This window comes from Bipolaris victoriae, assembly GCF_000527765.1.
Source record: "Bipolaris victoriae FI3 unplaced genomic scaffold scaffold_68, whole genome shotgun sequence".
Lineage (NCBI taxonomy): Eukaryota > Fungi > Ascomycota > Dothideomycetes > Pleosporales > Pleosporaceae > Bipolaris > Bipolaris victoriae.
In genome coordinates this window covers 1-20,827 of record NW_014575324.1, presented here as the reverse complement: position 1 = coordinate 20,827, position 20,827 = coordinate 1, and the positions used below count along the sequence as shown (strand labels likewise).

The following is a 20,827-nucleotide window of genomic DNA, read 5'->3' as shown; positions in this document are numbered from 1 at the left end:
TAACGGTGTTTCGACAAGACCTGACAACAACTTATATTCTTCGCTCTGCATCAACATGCCAAGCAGTGACATCTGGTCCATGGTGCACTCGGGGAGACAGTGAAATATCCTCCATGATTTTCGCAGCATCCAGGACAAGCTCATCGTCTCCGTATTGACCAACCACCTGCAGGCCCACAGTGTTGAAGATTGAATCACTTCCTCCCACTACCCCAACGTCTTCTTCCCCCAAGTTTACACCTACGGGGACACTGATGGCTGGCAGTCCCGCCAAACTGGCAGGAACAGTGAATACGTCGTTCATATACGATTGAATAGGATCCTGGGTTTCCACTTCTGATAGCGATGGCGCCATGGATGGTGCCGTGGGGCACACGATAACATCAATCCCCTCCTCTGGCTGTTTTGGGGCTGTCCCATCTTCAAAAAGAGGATTGCGTCTTGCAAACACGCTGTTGAAGTCTTGCTGGACCAGTCTGCGGACCTTTTGTGCCTGAATAAAGTAGTTGTCGATAGCTTTGGCGCTGAGCGAGAAGGCTCCAAGCAAGATTCTGCGTTGAACTTCGGCTCCAAAGCCCTGGCCACGAGTTTTGGCGAATAGCACGCTATCAGGCGTTCCATCAACGCCCTCTGATCTGCTGCCAAAGCGTACTCCATCGTACTTTGCAAGGTTACTGGATGCTTCGGCTGGTGCAAGTACGTAGTATGCTGACAAAGCTTGTTGTGTCGTCGGTAGCCGAATAGGATGCAAGCTGTGGCCGCGATCCCATAAGTGATTTAGATGCCGAATCCATGCTTTGCGAACAACGGGCTGCAGGGTCTCGATGTTGTAGTCGAGGGGTATGCCAATCCTTAGAGACGATGGCTGGTTCTCCTTTCGCTTTCCAAAACGTGCACGTGTTGAATGAGGAATGGAAGTTGGGTCTTGTTGATCATGCATGTTGATTTTGTCTTTATGACTTGTCAGATGTGCTGTATACTCAGGTAGTAACTGCACTCACCAAAGATGGCCCTCACATCCTCAGTGCTTCGCCCAAATATACCAACAGTGTCTAGAGAGTTGGCATAGGCGATCACGCCCCACCTTGAAAGCAGGCCGTAACTCGGCTTGAACCCGACAACGCCTGTATATGAAGCAGGCAGTCTGACAGAGCCTCCAGTATCGGTCCCTAACGCTCTGCTTGTCTTAGCATATATAGTCTGGTCTCGGCAATACCTGGGGACTTACGCCCAGCACTGAGAACTGGCAACTGCAAGCGCACTTCCTCCTGAGCTTCCTCCTGCACTCAAGTCCTCGCCCTCATACCTCTGCATCCTTACTGGGTCGAACTGCGAATGTGTCGAATGCGAGCCCATGCCAAACTCATCCATGTTGGTTTTGCCCACAATTACAGCACCTTCATCCTGGAGGAGCTTAACTACCGTCGCATCGTACGGGCTGGTGAAGTCCTTCAATATATTGGAGGATGCTGTTGTATTCAAGCTTTTTGTGCAAATGTTATCTTTTATTGCGATTGGCTTGTCCTTGATGCTGCGAGAAGCAGGACTCGATTCGGCGGCATTGTCGCGCGCGGTGAGGTCTGACGGAGAGACTAGTGAGTTGAAGACATTGAAATGTTTGTACTTGGATTGGTTCAGTAGGTATGTCTTGGCATACCTGGAGAGTGACATGGAGGGTGAGTCGCATCACTGTCGCGGGCTGGAAGTCTGAAGTTCGTGAGCGGGACGAAAAACTGCCGCGACGTCATGCGCGGTTCCGTCAGCACGCAGACTGACTCGAGGGCGCTCAACCCATACACAGTAGGTCTACTGCCATCCATGCACTACGCATGACCGTGGAATGTCACAGATTTTGACCGACGTTTGCCAAAAGAAAGCCTCCGCCAAATCGTATATGTAGTCTCGATAACTCCAGGTCCCTAGGGGTCCTCACAGCGGCATACATGTCTATATAGCCAGGCCGTGCTACGGCAAGAGATCACCACCCATCATGCATTGCAAGGGAAAAAGGGTATATGAAAAGAAAACATCAAAGTTCAACTCAGATATCAAGGTGTTGCCTGATATCGTCACCGAGCCTCCACTCCTCATCCCTAACTATACGGTCGAGCGGACTCTGCACATCGTCCTCGTCGCTTCGTCTCGTTCCGCTGGTGCCCGCATCACTAACTGCCGTAGCACCGCTAACACTGCCGCAATTGCTCTTGCTCCTCTTTCTCTTGAACCAGCTTCTCCTACTCTTGGTGCTCGCAGCATCCGTGTCCGAAACGACCGATGCAGCATACTCGCGTCCATCGCCCTCGACGAGCGTCGGGTCGGTGCTTGATGTCACGCTGAGATTCGACGAAAGTTTCCGGAGGTGGTTGGCGTCGGAATCGCCAGAGCTGTCGACTGGAGCAGGCCTAGGTGTTGGTATGGGTGTAGTCTCTGTTGAAGGAGTTGATTCGACAAGCTCGGCATCACGGTACCATTTGCGACGGCGTGTATAGCGACCCCAGCCATCTTGACCTCTTCGACCATCTCTCCACTTTTACAAGTCAGTGTCTTTATATCATACCCATAATCTGATGAACTGTACCTTATTGTCATAGTAGATCCAGCCTAGCTCCTCCTTTGAGATACCCTTTTCGACCTTACCATCTTTGGCAGCGCCATCAATCTTCCACTCACTACCCTGGACCCACCGCCATCTCGCACCACCACCTTCAACTTCAGGCAGCTCAAACTGTTCCTTGGGTGGCACAGGATTGAGATGCTCATCCGTCCATGACGCCCGCTCATAAGCAAGCATCGACGAGGTCCAGCCAATGCCTAGCCACCTCCGCTGGTTCTCATAAATGGAAAAAGTAAAGCGCACTCCAGTTGACTCTGGTCGGCGCTTAGCAGCTAGCGAGGCAGCAACTTCCTGGGTGCTCTTTTTCCGCGGCGGGAGAGGAGGTGGTCCCTTCTGGTTTGCTGATGTTATCTCGCCAAAGTCCAGGCCGGTGAGGAAAGCGCATGTTTTTCGGACCGTCTTTGATCTCCAAAGCAGTGTGCGCGTGACGCGCGCTGGCCGCGAATGCCAGCTGAGCATCACTGTGCCTATTGCCAGTACGACTCTCTTCGTGGTAAGAATGTAGAAGGGTGGGAGCGTAAGGGCGATCCATAGAGGCAGTACGAAGAGAATGCGGATAAACAGCACAGTCAGTGCTGGTCGTGTTGTAGCCGATGTAGCCGTCCTCTGAGTAGAAAGGAAATCTGTCAGGCGCAAAAATGGATCCAATAGAATATTGCAGCGCGAAGTAAAGAGTTTTAGGCTATCAACAATCTCCTCCAGACTCTTGTGGTGCTTGATGCTGGTGTCCGACTCGACTCGTTTGTGTTCCGTCTGGCCCTTTTCGCCAGTCCAGCCCGTGGATGACAGGGGCGAGTACCTGCGCGTGTACATGCCCAGTATCAGAACCGAGACTATGATGATGGGTCCGGCATATCTCATGACTGCATCCCCATACATGACGACTGCCCAGAAGGCGGCTACGAGGAGAAAGCTCTCCCATGGATCGCCCGTCGTCCATGTCACCAGGCCGGCAAACTTGTTCAGCGGGAGTATAAAGGGATGCGAATATGCGAGGACGCGGGTAATTTGAGGCGGCGTAGCAGCAAGCAATGGGGATTTCTGGTGGACAAGTATGGCGGAGCGGCGCTTGGTCTGGGGCGTTGTCTGGCCTAGATGGGCGGGCGAGAAGGAGGCATAGGTGGGCGGGTTCGGATCACCGGTAGACGGCGGAGACGACGCATCGTTAGTGGACTTGTGAGGAGTGGACATGTGCTCTATCCAGGGTGTATCTAGTCGAGTATGAGCATGGTGGTTGCGCGACCACTTTTACACGCAATCTTGTTGCGAGTCTGGAGGCGACGGACCTAGTGCTGCCATGCATGTGGATGTGCGTCATCGCCTAGCTGCGCAGAGGAGGCTGAGGGCCGCGTTGATGTCAAGCCACGCTCGGCGTGTATATTTGTACAAAATGAAGCGAGTGCGCGAATACGCACAAGGACGGCCTGAGAGTGAACAGAGGATGTCATGCAACTACTAGCACTTGCGGCGTTGCTGCACACGGTCATGTCTTCTGCGGGGGTTCCCGAGCATGTGAAGGTCTTAGTCCGAGGGCGACTCGTGGGAGCCTTGTGACAGCCCTCGGCGACGCGCTCCTTGTAGACAACAAGCTGAGCATGCTTGTACGACAAATACGTACCAATCCGGAATCCGGTTGGCTGTTCCGCTCGCATCTGCATGCATCAGAGCACACAAGAACACAGTGGTTGCGGACATGACGGTTTGCGATCGTTGCGTGATTGGCCAACCTGCGATGATCACGTGCGAGCCTCGGAAGCGGACCGAAACTACGAAAGGTGCCCCAGAAATTTTGGACATGGCCGCATCGCCGTCCGCACCCGCCACCACGAAGCAGAAGTCGAGCACCTGCGCCTCACGGCCCTGAAAGAGAAGCAATTCTTGTTCGTTTGTCGTCCCCGTTTTCATCATAGCCATAATGGTGCGCTGCAACAATATCCTCTTCCCACCACGCTGTACTAACGCCTGCAGGCCCACCGCATAATAACACAAGTCGTCTTTTCTGGCGCCCGGATAATAGGTCGAGCCGTATCCGAGTCGTACCGTCAAGCAGCTGCCTCGCAGAAATATGCAGCAGCCAACCAGGGTGGAAAAAGCGGAGGCGCCTTCTCATCCTCAAACATCACCATGGATGAGGCCTGCCAGATCTTGAATGTGGGGCCAGGAAAGATGGGAAACATTGAGCTGGAAGCAGTCACAGAGCGATTCAAGCGACTGTTTGACCTGAATGACCCAAAGAAGGGTGGCAGTTTCTATCTGCAGAGCAAGATCCTGAGGGCAAGAGAGAGGATCGAGAGGGAGATACAAGGCCACCAACGGGTAGCGGAAAGAGAAAAGGAATTGCAAGAGGGCTTCAAGCCAAAGTTCACAAAGGAGGATTAGGTCGGACTCAACGCAGATGAAGTGGCTGACACTTTGGTCATAGACGGCATTGCAAACCACCCAAACAGCAGAGGCAGGTTGTTGCAGGGGCCAAAGTGTCCAAGTATTGTAGATGGCGATGAAGGGTATCTTGTTGCATTTGAGCGGCGTTTGGCATAGCGTTTGGACCTTCTCTGGGCACAGTTCAGCGAAGACGCACTGTGGTTGAGGGGGCACTTTGACTGACACGGGTATGCTTTTACGTCTCTCCACTCCTGCACGCACATGTGCTATTTTTCTAATGTTCGAATACTGTACCATTATACGCTGTAACAAGGAAATCGACAGCTGAGCCATATTCACTGCATCCCATACCGAAGCTACCCACATGACCGTTTTGATCCCAATCGCAGGCATGGTTTGGCCTAGGAGCTAGTGAGGCCGTGTGTTGCTGGAGCATGTAGCCTGTGCATGTACTATGTATATATTTACGTACTTTGCGTCTGTATTGTTTACCATTGCTAGCATGTAGTGGAGTCGACGAGGGGCTGGCAGTCCTCACCCCCACAACGCCAGAGGGTCGCGCTAGAGGCTTGGCTTACACCAAGCCCGTCTCGACACAAAACTTTCGCGCGCAACCATCGCTGCCCTTTTGCATCACACCACTATCCGCCAAACGCCACCTGTACATACACACGCACGCACGCATATACACACAACCATAGTCACTGGCCGCGGACGATCCTGAATACACCTGGAAATCACGACACGCCATGACCGACTCATATCGCCCTGGGCGCGACCGCCCGCCACCGCTCGCCGACCGCATGACGTTCACGGGTGGAGATGGCGACAGTTATCGACCCGGCGGCGAGCGCAACGGCAATCGCTCGCAATTCACCTTCGAGTCCGGCCACCCCGCGCCTCGCTTTCCGCCCTCTGGCCCCGCCAACCTACGAGGCCCTTCTGGTTCTGCGGCGTCAAGAAGACGCGGTCGTGGTGGGGCATCGCGAGGCCAGTCTCGCGCCGACGGCAGGAACAATGCAAACAGCCATCGTAGAGGTGGCTTCAAGAAGGCTGCGCCTCACGAGCGTGCTCTGCTTCAGCACCGCGAGAACGGCAGTCCTGAGCGTGCATTGGGCGTCGCAGCTGATTCCAACCGTTTTCAAAATCCCGACGACCTGTCGGATGATGATGAAGCCGACATGGATGTAGAAAGCGATGACTCCTCCAATAGCCAGCAGGACGGTGACGCGTCACAGAGTAAGCCAAAGGCTGCTCGGACCCAGGTCAAGCGTGCTGATGGCGACTCTGTCCCTAAATGGTCCAACCCGGATCCCTATACCGCACTGCCACCACCGGATGAGACCACAGGGAAAAGGGTCGACTTCGTGAAGCTGATCCGGAAGGCAAAGAACCAAGAGGCAGAGAAAGCTGCAGGGCACAATTCTGTCATTGCCAATGATGATTTCATTTCGTTTGCTGACGACGACGATGATGCTCAAAAACCCACACAAGGCTCATTGAACGAGTTCGCACACATTGACAGCATTGTTAGTAGACAAGAAGCATCTGTAGCGGATCATCGGGCACCTCGTGGTCCCAAGGCCAACAACAAGCGTAAAGCCACGGTAGGAGGTGTAGTCAGTGAGTGGTTGCCCGCTCGCAATCGCGATCCAACACCTTGGCTTCCTTCACCTGATGCGTATGCGCATCTTGCTCGCGAACCAGAGAAGTGGTAAGTGACCAATGTCCAAAGCATCAGGCGTCTGCACGGAGCTTTGCATATCCCATGGTATCCCCGAGTGTTCCACGCAACCTTGACGCTAAACTCCTACAAACATTTACTGATTTCTACTAGGCTTCACAATGAAATACTGGACTTTTACGATTTCGTTGCTCCCAAGCCATTCGAACACGAACAGCGCAACAGACTTGTCAACCGAGTCAACAATGCCCTGGGTCAACGCAGGTTTCCTCAACAAAACGGCCGTGTGCTTTGTTTCGGTTCTTTCCCTGCAGGTCTGTATTTACCTACAGCTGACATGGACTTGGTCTATGTTTCCGATCAGTACTACAACGGCGGGCCTCCTGTTGTCGATATGTCTCAAAGAGGCGCTAACAAGAGCCTTCTTTACAAAGCATCCAACAGGCTCAAAAGCATGGGAATGGACGCGGATGGGTGTCAAGTCATCCACGCCAAGGTTCCCATCATCAAGTTTCAAGACAGACTTACCCAGCTTCAGGTTGATATTTCCTTCGAAAATTTGAGCGGGGTTCAAGCTCAAGCCACATTTGCGCAGTGGAAGCAGGATTACCCTGACATGATATACATGGTAGCACTTTTAAAGCAATTCCTCGTAATGCATGGACTGAATGAAGTGCACACGGGCGGCATTGGAGGTTTTAGCATCATATGTCTGATTGTTAGCTACATTCAGCATTCTGACAAACATGAAAACCTCGGCGAATGCTTCTTGGGGTTCCTCAAGTATTATGGCGATTTCGACTTGTCTAGGAAACGCATTCAGATGCATCCACCAGCTATCATTGAAAAGGTGAGCAACAGTTGATACTGCGCTGCTGGCAGATATCAAAACCTCTCCCATCTCTTCTACGAAGCTCACATGTTCTAGACCGCCCATGGAATTGACGGTCGCCCGGAAAGGTACGACGGTCTTTCTATCCAAGATCCGAATCGTCCAGAAAACAACATTTCTGGTGGATCTCACAGGGTTCAGGATGCCTTTGATGCTTTCAAAGAGGCTTATCACACACTTGAGGACCGAATGAAAGCTGCTCGCGCAGGCCAAGATATCGGGCCTAGTATCCTCGAGTGTGTCTTGGGCGGCAACTATGAGACTTACATCAAGCAGAGAACGCATTTGAAGACCCTGAAGTGAGCTCTTACATATTGGATTTGAAGCAAACCCCTATTGGCGTTCTCCTCTGCTTCTCCTATGCTTTGCGGCCGCTTGGACGTCCTCGGGACTACGTTGACCTTGTATTTCAAGCAAGGAGCTGGGCACCATACAGTGTTCTTTGCCTTCCTTAACTGCTCTATCCTAGGACAGGACGACCACCGGACAAGAGCCATGAAAGAGGTCATCCAAGTGCACTCGAATGACATAATGCTATCATAGATGGGACGGGAGTTGTATGTATTGTTTGGGTGGACGAGCACCTCTGTTCCTCAAAGAATTGGGGTAATCCGGGCGTAAGATATTACTGTCGGTTGGGCAGGCGAGTACAAAATGCTTCGGCACGTTCTGCTCATCTGCTCCTCCAGACAGGTTAGGGACGGCATATTCTATTTCAAAAGTACTTGTTGCAACAAGAGATACCCCAGAGTTGCTTTCCCATGGGCAGCTACTCTAGGCGTTTGGCGAATTATAGACGGATAGTACTTCCACAACAGGCGGACGGACGGACAGATTCAACCCTCCATCGATGCGCAGATGACAAGACTAGCGAACCCAACCTATGTTGATCGCCTCCACGAACTTCTGCCTCGTTTCGTCACAAAAGCCGTTTTGTTGTTTTCGTCTCGGATGTAGTGCCCTGTGTCCGGACCGGAACCCGCGCGGGAAATGAGGAGAAGAAAAGATTCGTATCGAACAAAATAAGGACCGGACATCGACAATGAGTACGGCTCTATATGATTTGTTGTCTGGCTCTACCTGTTGGACCTTTTTTTTTTACCGTCTCTCCGTCTGTTTGTTTGCTTCAACGTTTAATTCTCTGTACTGCTAAATGCGTGGCTCATGACAACCTAGTTTCCCAATCTCCTCTCCTCTGTTCTGCTTCACCTCTTTGGTTCTTCTAGATGGATACCGAGATACTAATGACACCAACTTCTTTCTACAGCAGAAATGTCACCAGCAATGGGACGTCTTTTCTCATTGGGATGCAGGCCATTGACGCATGCACTTGAGGACGAAAGATGGACTATTTGTGTTTCGCTGCCATGCGGATACTATTTTGTTTTCTATACAAACTAGTCTGGTTGCTGTTACTAGGTAAAGATGCTTTTCGTTCACTGTCTCCAACTTTCTCCCAATAATAAAAGAATCAACCAAGTCTAGCAAATATCGAGGTTTAGGAATGATTAACTCTTTGTCACATCAGAAGGTGGTTAACGTACCCAACTACCACATCCCTCATCTACAACTCCTTCTTGTTCTCGACGACAGTCTCGTTCTTGGCCTGCTCGATCAGGCTCTTGGCCACAGCCGCACTCTCCCTCCAACTCCTCTGACGTTGCCAAAACCTAATCTCAGCCGTAGTCTCGCTCAGACTGCTTCGTCGCGCATCTTCCTCGAGACTCTGTCTAGTAATCTCGCCACCCTTTTCACTCAATGTGGGAATGCTTTGAAGCTGGCTAAGGTTCTCTTCGAAGTACTGCTTGCGGACGAGGTAACGCTCGCGGCGTTCCTTTTGCAGCCCTGGAGTATCGAGCTTTGATAGAATGATGCGCACGCCCCAGCGGAAGAGAATGAAGAGGTGCTCGGCGAAGAAGACAGTAAGGAGGAGGGCCCAAAGTTGAATATTGCTGGGGCTACCGCTGGGACCAGTGTTGTCGTTCCAAAACATGTAGACGAGAGCTGAGGTAGTAATGCTGCCGAGCCAAGTGAGGAAGGAAAGGGAGTCAAGCCAGGGACCAATGGTATCAGCACGCCATGGCGTAGGTCGGCGCATCTCAACACAAATCTTCATGGCGTCGGCACGGAGCTCGACCCAGTTGTTGATGAGGAAAGAGACGGCAGTCAGTGGCCATACGACCGAGAAGAGAGAGAGGTAGCCAAATTGAACAACCATCTCGCGAAGATCGGCCGTGACATCGTATACTTCAAGCTCTGCTTCCTTACGAACACGCTCAAGGAAAGCAGCATCTTCAGGTGGGTCGTTGGCAGCAGCAGGTGGTGCGGATCCGCCGTTCTTGGCAGCTCGCTCGGATTGCATCTCCTTGTACTTGTCAAGTCCACGACGCTTGAGGTATGGAACGATAAGCTCCATGCCCAGATTGACCACCTGAGCAGTGACGGTGAAGTAGATGACCTGCTTGCGAAGGCGATCGGGGTTGATGCTCCAGCTAGCGCTCTTTGTTTCAAGATGAAGCTGCTTCTCGTCCTGAGCAAAAGGTCGAACAGCGACGTGGAAAACATCAAGGTAGGGCACGATAACTTTGCCAAAAGGTACATAGACGAATGCAGTCAAGAAGATGCCGAGGTAGGACATGATGAAGTTCATAACAAAGATCTTCTGGGTCAAGGCTTTCTCGTACGCGGCATGTGTCTCATAATTCTCGAATTGAGTTAATCGTGTAGCCGCTTTGGTCAGAAGGGTGTTGAGAATAGGGTTGACAGTAGTCAGGATACCAGTAGGGATGAAGATCTGGGGAGATTTAGTATGGGTAGAAGCAGTACTTCTGTTGTAGTACTTACCAGAACGCTCTTGAGCGGTCCGTCATAGACCTCGGAGATGAAGACCTCAATGCCGAAGCAGGTTGCAATAACGGCTCCGAGGGAGCAGGCTGCAATGATTGCAAAAGGAATTTGCAACAACTGTCTCTGGAAGCGCTTGGATGCAGGAAAGAAACCAACTTGCTCACCGGTGACGGGATCGGTGATGGTCTTCTCGGGCGTGAAGTCCTTCTGCTTGACCTCGATGTTGGAGACGCCCTTGACACCCCAGCGGACACTCAGGTCTTTTTCCTGATGCTTCCAGTATTCGGTGAAGACGGTGCACCACAAGGCGCTGGCGAGAGCATAGATTGGCGAGAAATAGCCAAGGAAGAGCCATGAGAAGAGGCCGAATGCCGCAGCTGGAATGAGAAAGGTAAAGTAGGATTGGGTGAAAGCAAAGTAAAAGGCAATCTGGCCGCGTTAGCACTAGACTGCCCCAAGCCGAGAGACGGCAGCTTACTTTTTCTCCCATGCGGTTGCGGATGTCGTCCAAGTCTTCGGTGCTGAGGATGTACTGAGATGTCCATTTCTTGATCCAATCCTTGTTGTACGCATGGTCATGCAGGGCGAAGATGGAGTCGACGTTCTTCCATTCGCCTTCCTTGGGTGTTATGCCCGCTCCACCCTCCGACGTGGGGTTTGTAATGAGCTGGTATATGATGCGCAGCCGCTCAGCCTCGTACAATGGCTCTGCTTCAAGCGATTCGCGCGTAACATTTTCAGGGGCAGCAGACCGGGCGCCGTGGATCCAGTCGCGGACTCTTGAGTAGGAGTCAGCCATCCATCTGCAGAGGCAACACAGGGGCTATGCGTACCTGGACCTATATACTTCGCCAAACAGGTGCTCGTCAGAAGCAACCCTGACAAAGAGCAGAAGCGAGTGCGAGTCGCCATTGCGGACTTCGGTCTGTAAACCAACGTTTGCCAGCGCCTCACACAGCTTCTCAAACTGTGCAGCTGCCTTGGTCTTGTCTGTATGCCCGTCAGCCCATTGCTTCACTCACCCCGCCATGGGAGCAAGCATACCCGTGTCGGCAAAGCGGTAGGTAATGACATAGTCGACGTCGAGATTGGTCTGGAGGGCGGTTGATTTGGCCATGTCCGACGGCGAGGCCGAGGCGAGCAGGGCGATTTTCAATTGATAGACGGACCAGGAGAGGGTGGTGAAGTAAGGAATGGCACGAGCAGCAGCTGCGGTGCTTGTCCCCTCCTTCTGGCTCGACATGCCCAGCAATGTTGTAATCAAGGTTGCACGCCGGCCTACTGCCGGCCACCAAACGTCATCGTCGCCAACATCCCTGCTCCGTGCTACCCCTGTAGCCCCTGCACCCCACGACAACTACCATACTATCGACATTTGTATGTATAGTACTAAGTAGACTAGGCTTCAGCTTCTCGTATCACTTGAGCACGCTTCTATGTCTTGTGCAAACAAAAGGACAGCTTCGAGCCGAAAAAAAGCAATTCTACCACCCCCCAAAACGAACCATGGTTGCTCTGTGCGCCTCCAAATCCGTGAGAGATGCTTGTTGAGCCCTGTCATCACCACACGTGACTATTCCGAAACCAAGTAGCTAGGAATATTGACTCGGAACCATTGTTAGAATACATCAAGTTACAAGCGTTGCACAGTAGAGCACCCGATTCGATTCGAAAGACGATGACATTCGACGCGTGCCGATCCATCGGGCAATACACACCACCACGCCCATGTAGAACATTACCCCAATCATCTTCTTCACCTCCACACGACTTCATACAACCACGTCTCCACCAAATCCAATCGGTCTTCGGACCGGACCCTGCTTTTTGTACGGCACAATGGCCATGGCCTTGTACGTTTTACCCATACCATTCGGGCCTCTGTCCACAAGCCGTTTCCACCCCATCTCTAGCCGTTTCTTCGTTTCCTCATCCTTTGCTGCCTTGAGCAAGCGATCAGCTCGTTCTTTGATCCCCATGGTTGACAAGAAGAAGGATTGCTCAACAGGGCCATGGACCTCCACGCCAGGAGAGGCTTCCAAAGCAGAATCTGCTAGACCAATAAAGTCTACATCCGCCGAAAGATCCACAAGGCCTGGTGCTGCAAAAGGTGAGACGGTCGTGTGCGATCGAATGCCACGAAGTGTGTTTGCAGGAATCGTATCTAGTGGGCCGTAGTCAAGAATGAGAGCGGCTCCGGAAGGCTGCGATTTTGTGAATGATTCCTCGTCTTTGGGCAGTACATCAGACTCTTTGGCTGGCGCTGAAGCAGTGCCGGCCTTGGAATTACTACCGCCAATTCTCACAGCAAAGTCGGAGATGTATGCAAGCGATTCCGGTGAAATCTCAATGACTGCGCCTGGGGTATCTTCCAGCTTCTTGTAACGATTGGACAGCTTAGGCAAGTACAGTGAATGTGGTGTTGGCGTTTTTGACACAGTCAGCTCAAAATCTAGCTTTTCTGCATCTTTCTTCGATGTCGGAGAGCCTGATGTGTTCGCTTCTGTGTAAGGAGAGGTCGGCGATACAACAAGCTCATGCCAGTTATTCTTGGGGGCTGTTACGCCGTGCTTTGGTTTTATGGGGCCGGTTGGTGTCATGATTGTTGACGAAGCCGGTATAGAAGACTGTGCTACATTTTGAAAAACATGTATAGGGAGTGCATCGAAGAACTCATGGGCGAGTATGAAGGGGGTCGCTGTGGCCTCTATGTCGCTTGTCAGCAATGTACTAGAAAAACCGGACAAGGCCCAGCCGGAACCTACCCTTCGGCACAAGTCGGATGTCCTCACACCACTCAACCTTGCAGCCTGGAATATACTTGCAAGTTGCAGTCAGGCCAATATCGCTCTTTGTCGGATCTTCAGTCCCAGAAAGCAATTTTGCCTGCTGTTTCTGCAAATAGGGGGACGCTTCGATGAGATAGATGGCTTCAATGCTCTTTGTGAACGCCTTGAAGCTCGAAAGTGTCTAAGAAATTTCAGCCTCTATGCTTTTATTTCTCTTGTCGGTATTTTACCATACCCTGAGAACATCATCCATCAACGTTCCTCGTCCAGGGCCAACCTCCATAATTTGGACCTTGTCCTTCCTACCCTGTGCTAGCCATTCGGCGTAGATCCATATACCAATCAACTCGCCAAATATTTGACTGATTTCGGGTGAGGTTACAAAGTCGCCCTTGGTTCCAAATTGATCCTGTCCGCTCGTCGTCTGCCTAGTGTAGTAGCCACCTTCGGGATGCGTGAGGCACTGGCGCATATATGCCGCTACAGAAATCGGTCCAGTCGTCTGGGTTTACTGTCAGGCCTTTTGTTCCTTGTCGGCGAGTTGAATTCTTACGGTAATGGCTTCAGCCAGCGTCTTTGCAAGAGGCGTCGACCATTGCCGTTCCGAACTTGCAGCAGTCGAAGTCGACGACCACCGGGAAGCGCATCTTGTTGCATGACATCCAATTGGCCGAGGTACTGAGAGGCGAGCATACGCTGCCGTTCGCAGTAAATTTAGGGACTGAATCCTCATGTTGGCATGCTCATCGCAGCTACATGACGTCTACGCGTTCGGAACGACAAAAGTTCAGATCGGAACGCCGAGGTGAACGAAGCTATGACCATCATCCTCAGCCTCCGCCTGTTGCTGTGTGCGACGCTCCAATCCGGACATCAGTCATATTTCGATATATATCGAAGTTGATTTGGTATGCGGTTCGTGTCATAAATCTCCGAAGACAAAGCCTGCACGTGGGAAAGAGAAGGAACAATGGCGTCCCGCTGGGCAAACGACGAAGCAGACAAGGCCGAAGAGCTACGCCGAAAGAAAGAAAAGGAAGAGAAGAAGCGCCTAAAATTGCAGAAACAACAGCAAGAAGCAGAGGCGGCAGCGCGCGTGGTGCAAGAAGCAGCAGATTCGCGTCCCGCGAAGCGTAGAAGACTGTCAACAGGCGATGATGATGAACAAGTACCCAAAGAAAATGAGACTCAAGAAGAGCGAACACTACTGCGCTTCGAGGGTGGAGGCTGGACCTCATGCCGACACACATCCAACTTTGAGACTCTGAACCACATTGAAGAAGGCTCGTATGGCTGGGTTTCACGAGCGCGTGATATAACCTCCAACACCGTGGTGGCTTTGAAGAAAGTGAAGATGGACTACAACCAAGACGGGTTCCCCATTACAGCCCTACGCGAAATCTCGATTCTCCAACGTTGTCGACACAATAACATTGTCAATCTCCACGAGATACTCTCAGGCGACGATCCCCAGGAATGCGTCTTGGTCATGGAGTTCCTCGAACACGACCTCAAGACGCTGCAGGAAGACATGAGCGAGCCATTCATGGCATCCGAAGTCAAGACGCTGTTGCGTCAACTGGTTTCCGGAGTCGGATATCTACACGAAAACTTCATCATGCACCGGGATCTCAAGACATCAAACATTCTGCTCAACAACAGAGGACAGCTCAAGATTGCAGACTTTGGCATGGCACGGCATGTCCCGCCTTCTAACGCGCCTCTCACACAACTCGTGGTCACGCTCTGGTACCGGGCGCCCGAACTGCTTCTTGGCACCCGGGACTACGGGACTGAAGTCGACATGTGGAGCATTGGCTGTATATTCGGGGAGCTGTTGGCCAAAGAGCCCTTGCTGCAAGGCAAGAATGAAGTCGACGAGCTCTCGCTCATTTTCTCGCTGTGCGGATTACCCTCTGAGAAGACGTGGCCGCAATTCTACCGGCTGCCCAATGCAAAGAGCCTCAAGATGCCCCGAGACCACCGCAATGTACCTGGCTTTAATCGTGCAAAGTTCCCCTTTCTCACGGCCTCGGGCGTAGATCTGCTTTCTTCATTGCTCACGCTCAATCCGGAATACAGGCCAACGGCGAAGGAGATCCTGGCCCACCCGTATTTCAAAGAGCAGCCAAAGCCTAAGCCCACAGAGATGTTCCCCACGTTTCCCAGTAAGGCCGGGCAGGAGAGAAGGCGAAAGAAGAGCCCAAATGCGCCAAAGAGGGGTGAGGCGCCTGGCATGCAGAGTAGTCTGGATTTTAGTAGCATTTTCAGGGCGAGGGAAGACGAAGAAAAAGGGGCCGGGTTTCAACTGAAGATGACTTGATTACTCGGTAGTATTGATGTACAACTTGATAGATGGTGGCTTCATGGCCGCAGCGAAGTCACTGATATATCCATGCACGTTCCGATCGAAGAAAGCCTAACTGGCAGTACGCTCTAAATGCTGCCCGTGAGGGCTCCGTCCATGTAAACCGTAACTTCTTCCAACACATTGCAGCCCGGAAAATAGCGTAATCATCGGCGGTCTCTGCTCCGACTGCGGTCACTACCGTAGGAGCTGTAACTAGGGCTTCTCCGTCCTCTGGCTCCGCCAGTGCTGCCGCTAGGGCCACCTCTTCGTGGCGGGCTATCTCTCCTGCCGTAGCCTCGGTTTGGCGGAGTTCTCGATGGAGACCGGCTGTAAGAAGAGCGTGACATACTCCTCCGTGGCGAGCGACTTCGGGACCGCGTATACGATCGTGGGCGTCCTCCCCATCCTCCCCTTCCCCCTCGGCCACCTCTGCCCCGTCCCCACTGTCCACGATCAGGTGACATACGGCGCGGTGGAGAGCGGTAGCGTGGAGGACCATCCATAGGCGGTGGTCTGTATGCTCCGGGTGGGCCTCCTCCTCGTGGTCCTCGTCCGCCGCGTCCATATCCGCTGTCGAAGTCGTCTTGAAATCTGTCGCCTGGCGGTGGGCCTCTCCGGGCTGGGGGAGGTGTTTGGGAGAAGCGACGTCGAGGGAGCACGATGGAGACTTGGATTCTGGAACCGTCCAACTGTGCGTCATGCATCTTTGCGATTGCACGCTCGGCTTCGTCAATCTCCTCGTAGAGTACGTATGCGATACCGCGATTGATGTTGACTGCTTGGCCATGAGTAAAATGACTGCGAAAGTGCGAGATGGGGCATACATGTGGGATTCATGGGCATCCTGACATCTTTGATGACGCCGTACTTTCCAAATATCTCACGTATGTGATCCTCTTTGACATTTCTGGTCAAGGCTTCTACCACAATCTGTCAGAGTATTAGCGAGCGGACTGATGAGCTGGGAAGACTGGAGAGAAGCAAGTGTGTGTCCTTGATATCAAGTCACTCGATGTACTCACCTTTGAACTCCGGGGCGCTGGCGACGCATCCCTGGGGGTAGGACTGCGAGTGTAACTCCTCCCTCTTGAGCGCGATCTGCTGTTTGGTGTGTAGCTGCGCCGGCCATTGCGCCGGGGAGACAGTGATGTGGGCGAGCGGGATCGGGTACGCGACCGAGACCGTGGGGACAGTGAGCGCCGTGGCGATGGCGAGCGTGGTGAACGAGAGCGGCTCGGTGATCGTGTATGCGACCTGTCGCGAGATGGGCTGCGCGTGCGCAATGGGGATGGCGAGCGTGCTGGAGACGGAGAAGGAGACGGCATGGTATGGTTTTTCTAGGCAGTACGGTCGCAAGAGATGTGCAGGCAGTGATGTGCAAGCTCACATGTGTTTAGACATTTGAATGGTACGATTTATCAATCGAACATCTGTTCACGCGTAATCTTTTGGCAGTGAGCTCAGAGCTACGGACTGGGGCTTAGCGTGGGCACGTGACTGGGGGACGGGACACGGACACGGGCAAGCGGCCAGGGTAACAGGCGCACGTCATAATGGTGTGAGGCCATCGAGACTGGCAGAGGCAGAGTCAATGCCTGAGGCCGAGGCCGGAAGGAGAGGCCAAGAGGAGAGAGAGATGGAGAGAGAGGCCAGGCCAGAATTCAACAGGACCACGTCAAATGCACTGCTGCTGCAACAATAGCCGCTCTCGTCTGCTGCGCAGCATTGCGTGGCACCCAGTGGACCATGTCGAGTGTCGAGTGCCGAGTCATACAAAGCAATTGTGCTTCATCTGTGCAAGCAACTCGCCCAAAGACGGAATTATTCTTCTTCTGCTGGCCGGCGCCTACACTAGAGCCACCGTTTAGTGATATGCAGTGCATGGGTCCGCTTGTCCGATGCCAGCATTTCGACCCGCTCGTTGGCCTTTGACCCCAGAGAGACCAAGTGAACAGACACTAGGCGGGTATCGCGGTGGGCATTTTGTTGTCGCCGCTGGTGTGTTGGGCCCAGAGCAGCGTCGGTGGCTGTCGACTTGACAAGCAGCTGGCTGCACGATGGCGCAAGAACAAGGACAGGACCAAGTACGAGAGGATCAAGACAAGGCGGGCCGGTGGGGTGGGAGTGATAGGCAAAGGCGGTTCTGAGTGCATTGTGTTGGTTTCGTCGTCTCGCGCTCGTCCCATTTCAATGACTTGACTTGACCCAGACAGACAGGACAGGACAGGACAGGCAGAGAGGGCGGGGTCGAAACAGCCCCACTATCAAACCGCGACTTAGCCCAACAACGCAGCACCAAACCTTCTCACCGCATCTGCCCTCTCGTCCCGCTTAGTCAAAAGTACCTGCATCTACCGTGTGCTCTGCCTCGTCTTCTGTCAATCTTCTCATCACTCTAGCTCCCGCAGCACGCACATTACCCCTCACCCAACATGTCCTGGCAAGGTGAGCAACCACGCTGCCCCTCCCCTCATTCCAGACGGCAAAGACTGACCCAAGCCAGCATACGTTGACACCAGGTGCGTCTCACCTCGGCCTCCCTCCCTCATCCTGCACGTCTAACCACCTTCTCCAGCCTCGTCGGCACCGGCAACATCGACAAGGCCCTCATCTGCGATGTCGAAGGCGCAACCAACTGGGCCGCCTCCCCAGACTTCACGGTACGTCGTCCGCTGGCCTGTACGGGGCACAGCTACTCGACCTGCAACAGGGCTTGAAGTGCCAGTGCTGTTACGTGGTCCATCACAATACACTCGGACGCTGACAGGTTACAGCTGTCTGATGAGGAAAGGGCAGCCATTGCCAAATCCTTCAATGACAAGTCGGACCCCAAGAAGGTCATCTCGGAGGGTATCAAGGTCAATGGCGTCAAGTACATGACCATCGAGGCAAGCGACGATGCGCTCAAGGCAAAGAAGGTACCCTTTCCGTCCCCGCCACCCACGCCCACGCCCATTAGGTACTGACTGCAATACTAGGGCAAAGAGGGCGTCGTTGCCTTCAAGACCGGCCAGGCCGTCATCATCGCCCACCACCCCGAATCCATCCAGACTACCAACGCTTTCTCCTCCGTCGCCGAGCTTGGAGACTACCTGAAGAAGCACGGAATGTAAAATGTCTCTGCCCCGGGACTGTTTGTATGTTAGAGATATTTGCATAGCCCCCACTCGACATGTGGCGGACAAGACGGTAGGGAGGAAGGGCGAAGGATATAGATATGAATCATGACGCACAACATAGCGACATAGGAGATTTTTCTTCAATGCAATGATATGCCCTCATACCACGCGTTTTTCTTAATAATAACATCAAACCTTGCCTATAATGGTCTAACCTACTATCGTAGTAGAAAACACCTTACTTCTTCTAAAATTACCCTCTAGATAGATTTGTAATAAAAAACATAAATTACATTATTAAGTTAGGTAGATTAACATAACGTACCTTACGGCTTCGCTAGACACCTAGCTTCGCTAGACACTTTTACTCAGCCTTTACTAAAACTACTATATTATAGTCTAAAATAGTCTACTTTAACTCTATATAGTATAAAGTAATAGTTAGAAGATATTACTTTTAGTTTATTTCTACTAACGTACCTTACAGGCGAGTTACCTACACGGGCGAGTTACCCACTCTTCCTAAGACTATATTAAACTACCTACCCTTCACTAATATCGTAATAATAGTACTATTTATAGCCCCCTACTTAATATTAGATAAAGCTTACTTTTTAAGCTTTTAAATAAGATATAACTCTCTCGATACGACGCGCTATAGGTATCTAAAATATTTATTATAAAATACTAGATAATAAACGCGTAGAACGACCATTATATATAGATTATATATAATTATAAATTAAGTAAATTTACTAAGTTTAAGAGAGAAGTAATTATTAAGTATATACTTAAGCTTATTATATATAAATTTCTCTCTAGACTTTTAAACAAAGGTAGTATAGCTAAACTCTTATACACTACGTATAATTTAGACTAGATTAAATAAAACTAGCCCAATATATCTATTAGATATTAATCTAAGCTTAAAGTATAGTAGAATTATAAGTATAAGCTTAAGAGAACTCTCTATAAGAATTCTAAGATTATTAAAGTCTAGTTTAATCTATTAGCTAATATAAAAGCTAAGTATATTATTATAAATTATAATATGTTTAACTTTGGAATATAGACTTAATAATAGACTAAAGTATCTCTAGAGCTATTATTATAGCTTTAGAGAGACCTAGATAACTAAAGACTAGTTAGCTAGATAATAGAGAATAAATAATAGTTATCTAGAGTATTAATATAACTAGAAAGATAATTCTACTCCTTACTATTTTTAAGACGCGCTACTAGGCTAGTAAATAAGTACTCTCTACTCTAAGTTTAGTAGAGATTAGATTATAGTTATATAGACCTTAGATATAAATTAGATTAGATTACTTAGCTCTTTAGTAGAGGTTATAGTTAGGCTATATAGACCTTAGATTAGAGTAGAGTTAGATTAGATTAGTTTAGATTATAGTTATAGTTAGGTTACTAAGCTTTTAGATATAAGTTATAGTTAGGCTATATAGACTTTAGATAGAGATTTAGTTTAAGATACTTTATTAGGTATATAATCTAGAAATTTATATTAAGTAATATATTTAGCGTTTATAGAAACTATAAGAAGTAAAAGATTTTATTATACTTATTTATTATTATTATATAATAAGTAGAAATACTTCTACGCTAGTAGAGTTATATCTAAATCTTCTAAGTAATTATCTATAATATTATTAAGGATGTTAATATTCTAACTTAATATCTTCTCTATATTAGCTAAAAGAGTAAAGAGATCTAAAAGAGTAGTTAGTAAATAGTTTATCTAAATTAGTAGTTTCAGTAGACTAATTTAGCTTCTTAGTAATAGTATACTTTAATACTATTATTTACTAAGTTATCTTAGTACTAGAATAATATCTCTTATCTCTAATTATATTATTAGTATTATAAAAAACTTACTAAATATTAATCTTAATAGCTAGTAACGTGGTTCACAAGCGAGTCGGCCACCCAAGCGAGTCGGCCACTTTACACTAGCGCGTCAACTTCAAGTTATTACAACAGACTTTTATCATAGTTAATAAACTATTACGATATACTAAATTAATTATCAGAATCGCCGCTATCACTTGCACTATCTATCTCAACCGCGCAGGTACGAACGTTATGTCCAGTCTGGTTGCAACGCCCGCATCGCCTCTCTCCTCGCACCCTCT

The 20,827-nt window shown here is 50.4% G+C and overlaps 9 protein-coding genes across 9 annotated transcripts; 4 read left to right on the top strand and 5 right to left on the bottom strand.

The window, feature by feature from the left end:
- Window positions 1-31: 31 nt before the first annotated feature.
- Window positions 32-1,671, bottom strand: COCVIDRAFT_104791 (hypothetical protein; the record flags this gene model as incomplete). The annotated part of the gene is made up of 3 exons (XM_014699008.1): window positions 32-951; window positions 1,002-1,177; window positions 1,229-1,671. 3 exons carry the CDS (start codon window positions 1,669-1,671, stop codon window positions 32-34), a joined length of 1,539 nt encoding a protein of 512 aa, XP_014554494.1.
- A 370-nt stretch (window positions 1,672-2,041) lies between these two features.
- COCVIDRAFT_39585 (hypothetical protein) lies at window positions 2,042-3,913 on the bottom strand (the record flags this gene model as incomplete). The annotated part of the gene is made up of 3 exons (XM_014699007.1): window positions 2,042-2,527; window positions 2,579-3,825; window positions 3,901-3,913. 3 exons carry the CDS (start codon window positions 3,911-3,913, stop codon window positions 2,042-2,044), a joined length of 1,746 nt encoding a protein of 581 aa, XP_014554493.1.
- A 616-nt stretch (window positions 3,914-4,529) lies between these two features.
- On the top strand, window positions 4,530-4,993 carry COCVIDRAFT_17756 (hypothetical protein; the record flags this gene model as incomplete). Its single annotated transcript, XM_014698992.1, has 2 exons — window positions 4,530-4,532; window positions 4,583-4,993. 2 exons carry the CDS (start codon window positions 4,530-4,532, stop codon window positions 4,991-4,993), a joined length of 414 nt encoding a protein of 137 aa, XP_014554478.1.
- A 752-nt stretch (window positions 4,994-5,745) lies between these two features.
- COCVIDRAFT_104737 (hypothetical protein) lies at window positions 5,746-7,875 on the top strand (the record flags this gene model as incomplete). Its single annotated transcript, XM_014699006.1, has 3 exons — window positions 5,746-6,710; window positions 6,834-7,530; window positions 7,609-7,875. 3 exons carry the CDS (start codon window positions 5,746-5,748, stop codon window positions 7,873-7,875), a joined length of 1,929 nt encoding a protein of 642 aa, XP_014554492.1.
- A 1,261-nt stretch (window positions 7,876-9,136) lies between these two features.
- COCVIDRAFT_104760 (hypothetical protein) lies at window positions 9,137-11,662 on the bottom strand (the record flags this gene model as incomplete). Its single annotated transcript, XM_014699005.1, has 5 exons — window positions 9,137-10,366; window positions 10,417-10,848; window positions 10,898-11,198; window positions 11,253-11,409; window positions 11,464-11,662. 5 exons carry the CDS (start codon window positions 11,660-11,662, stop codon window positions 9,137-9,139), a joined length of 2,319 nt encoding a protein of 772 aa, XP_014554491.1.
- Window positions 11,663-12,191: 529 nt separating this feature from the next.
- COCVIDRAFT_39582 (hypothetical protein) lies at window positions 12,192-13,941 on the bottom strand (the record flags this gene model as incomplete). Its single annotated transcript, XM_014699004.1, has 4 exons — window positions 12,192-13,126; window positions 13,185-13,389; window positions 13,444-13,710; window positions 13,762-13,941. The coding sequence occupies 4 exons, from the start codon at window positions 13,939-13,941 to the stop codon at window positions 12,192-12,194; spliced, it is 1,587 nt and encodes a 528-aa protein (XP_014554490.1).
- A 237-nt stretch (window positions 13,942-14,178) lies between these two features.
- COCVIDRAFT_104778 (hypothetical protein) lies at window positions 14,179-15,531 on the top strand (the record flags this gene model as incomplete). Its single annotated transcript, XM_014699003.1, has 1 exon — window positions 14,179-15,531. One exon carries the CDS (start codon window positions 14,179-14,181, stop codon window positions 15,529-15,531), a length of 1,353 nt encoding a protein of 450 aa, XP_014554489.1.
- A 58-nt stretch (window positions 15,532-15,589) lies between these two features.
- Window positions 15,590-16,883, bottom strand: COCVIDRAFT_17752 (hypothetical protein; the record flags this gene model as incomplete). The annotated part of the gene is made up of 4 exons (XM_014698991.1): window positions 15,590-15,987; window positions 16,025-16,333; window positions 16,383-16,488; window positions 16,581-16,883. The coding sequence occupies 4 exons, from the start codon at window positions 16,881-16,883 to the stop codon at window positions 15,590-15,592; spliced, it is 1,116 nt and encodes a 371-aa protein (XP_014554477.1).
- A 1,107-nt stretch (window positions 16,884-17,990) lies between these two features.
- COCVIDRAFT_17751 (hypothetical protein) lies at window positions 17,991-18,671 on the top strand (the record flags this gene model as incomplete). The annotated part of the gene is made up of 5 exons (XM_014698990.1): window positions 17,991-18,003; window positions 18,062-18,077; window positions 18,134-18,218; window positions 18,333-18,476; window positions 18,537-18,671. 5 exons carry the CDS (start codon window positions 17,991-17,993, stop codon window positions 18,669-18,671), a joined length of 393 nt encoding a protein of 130 aa, XP_014554476.1.
- Between the last annotated feature and the right edge of the window lie 2,156 nt (window positions 18,672-20,827).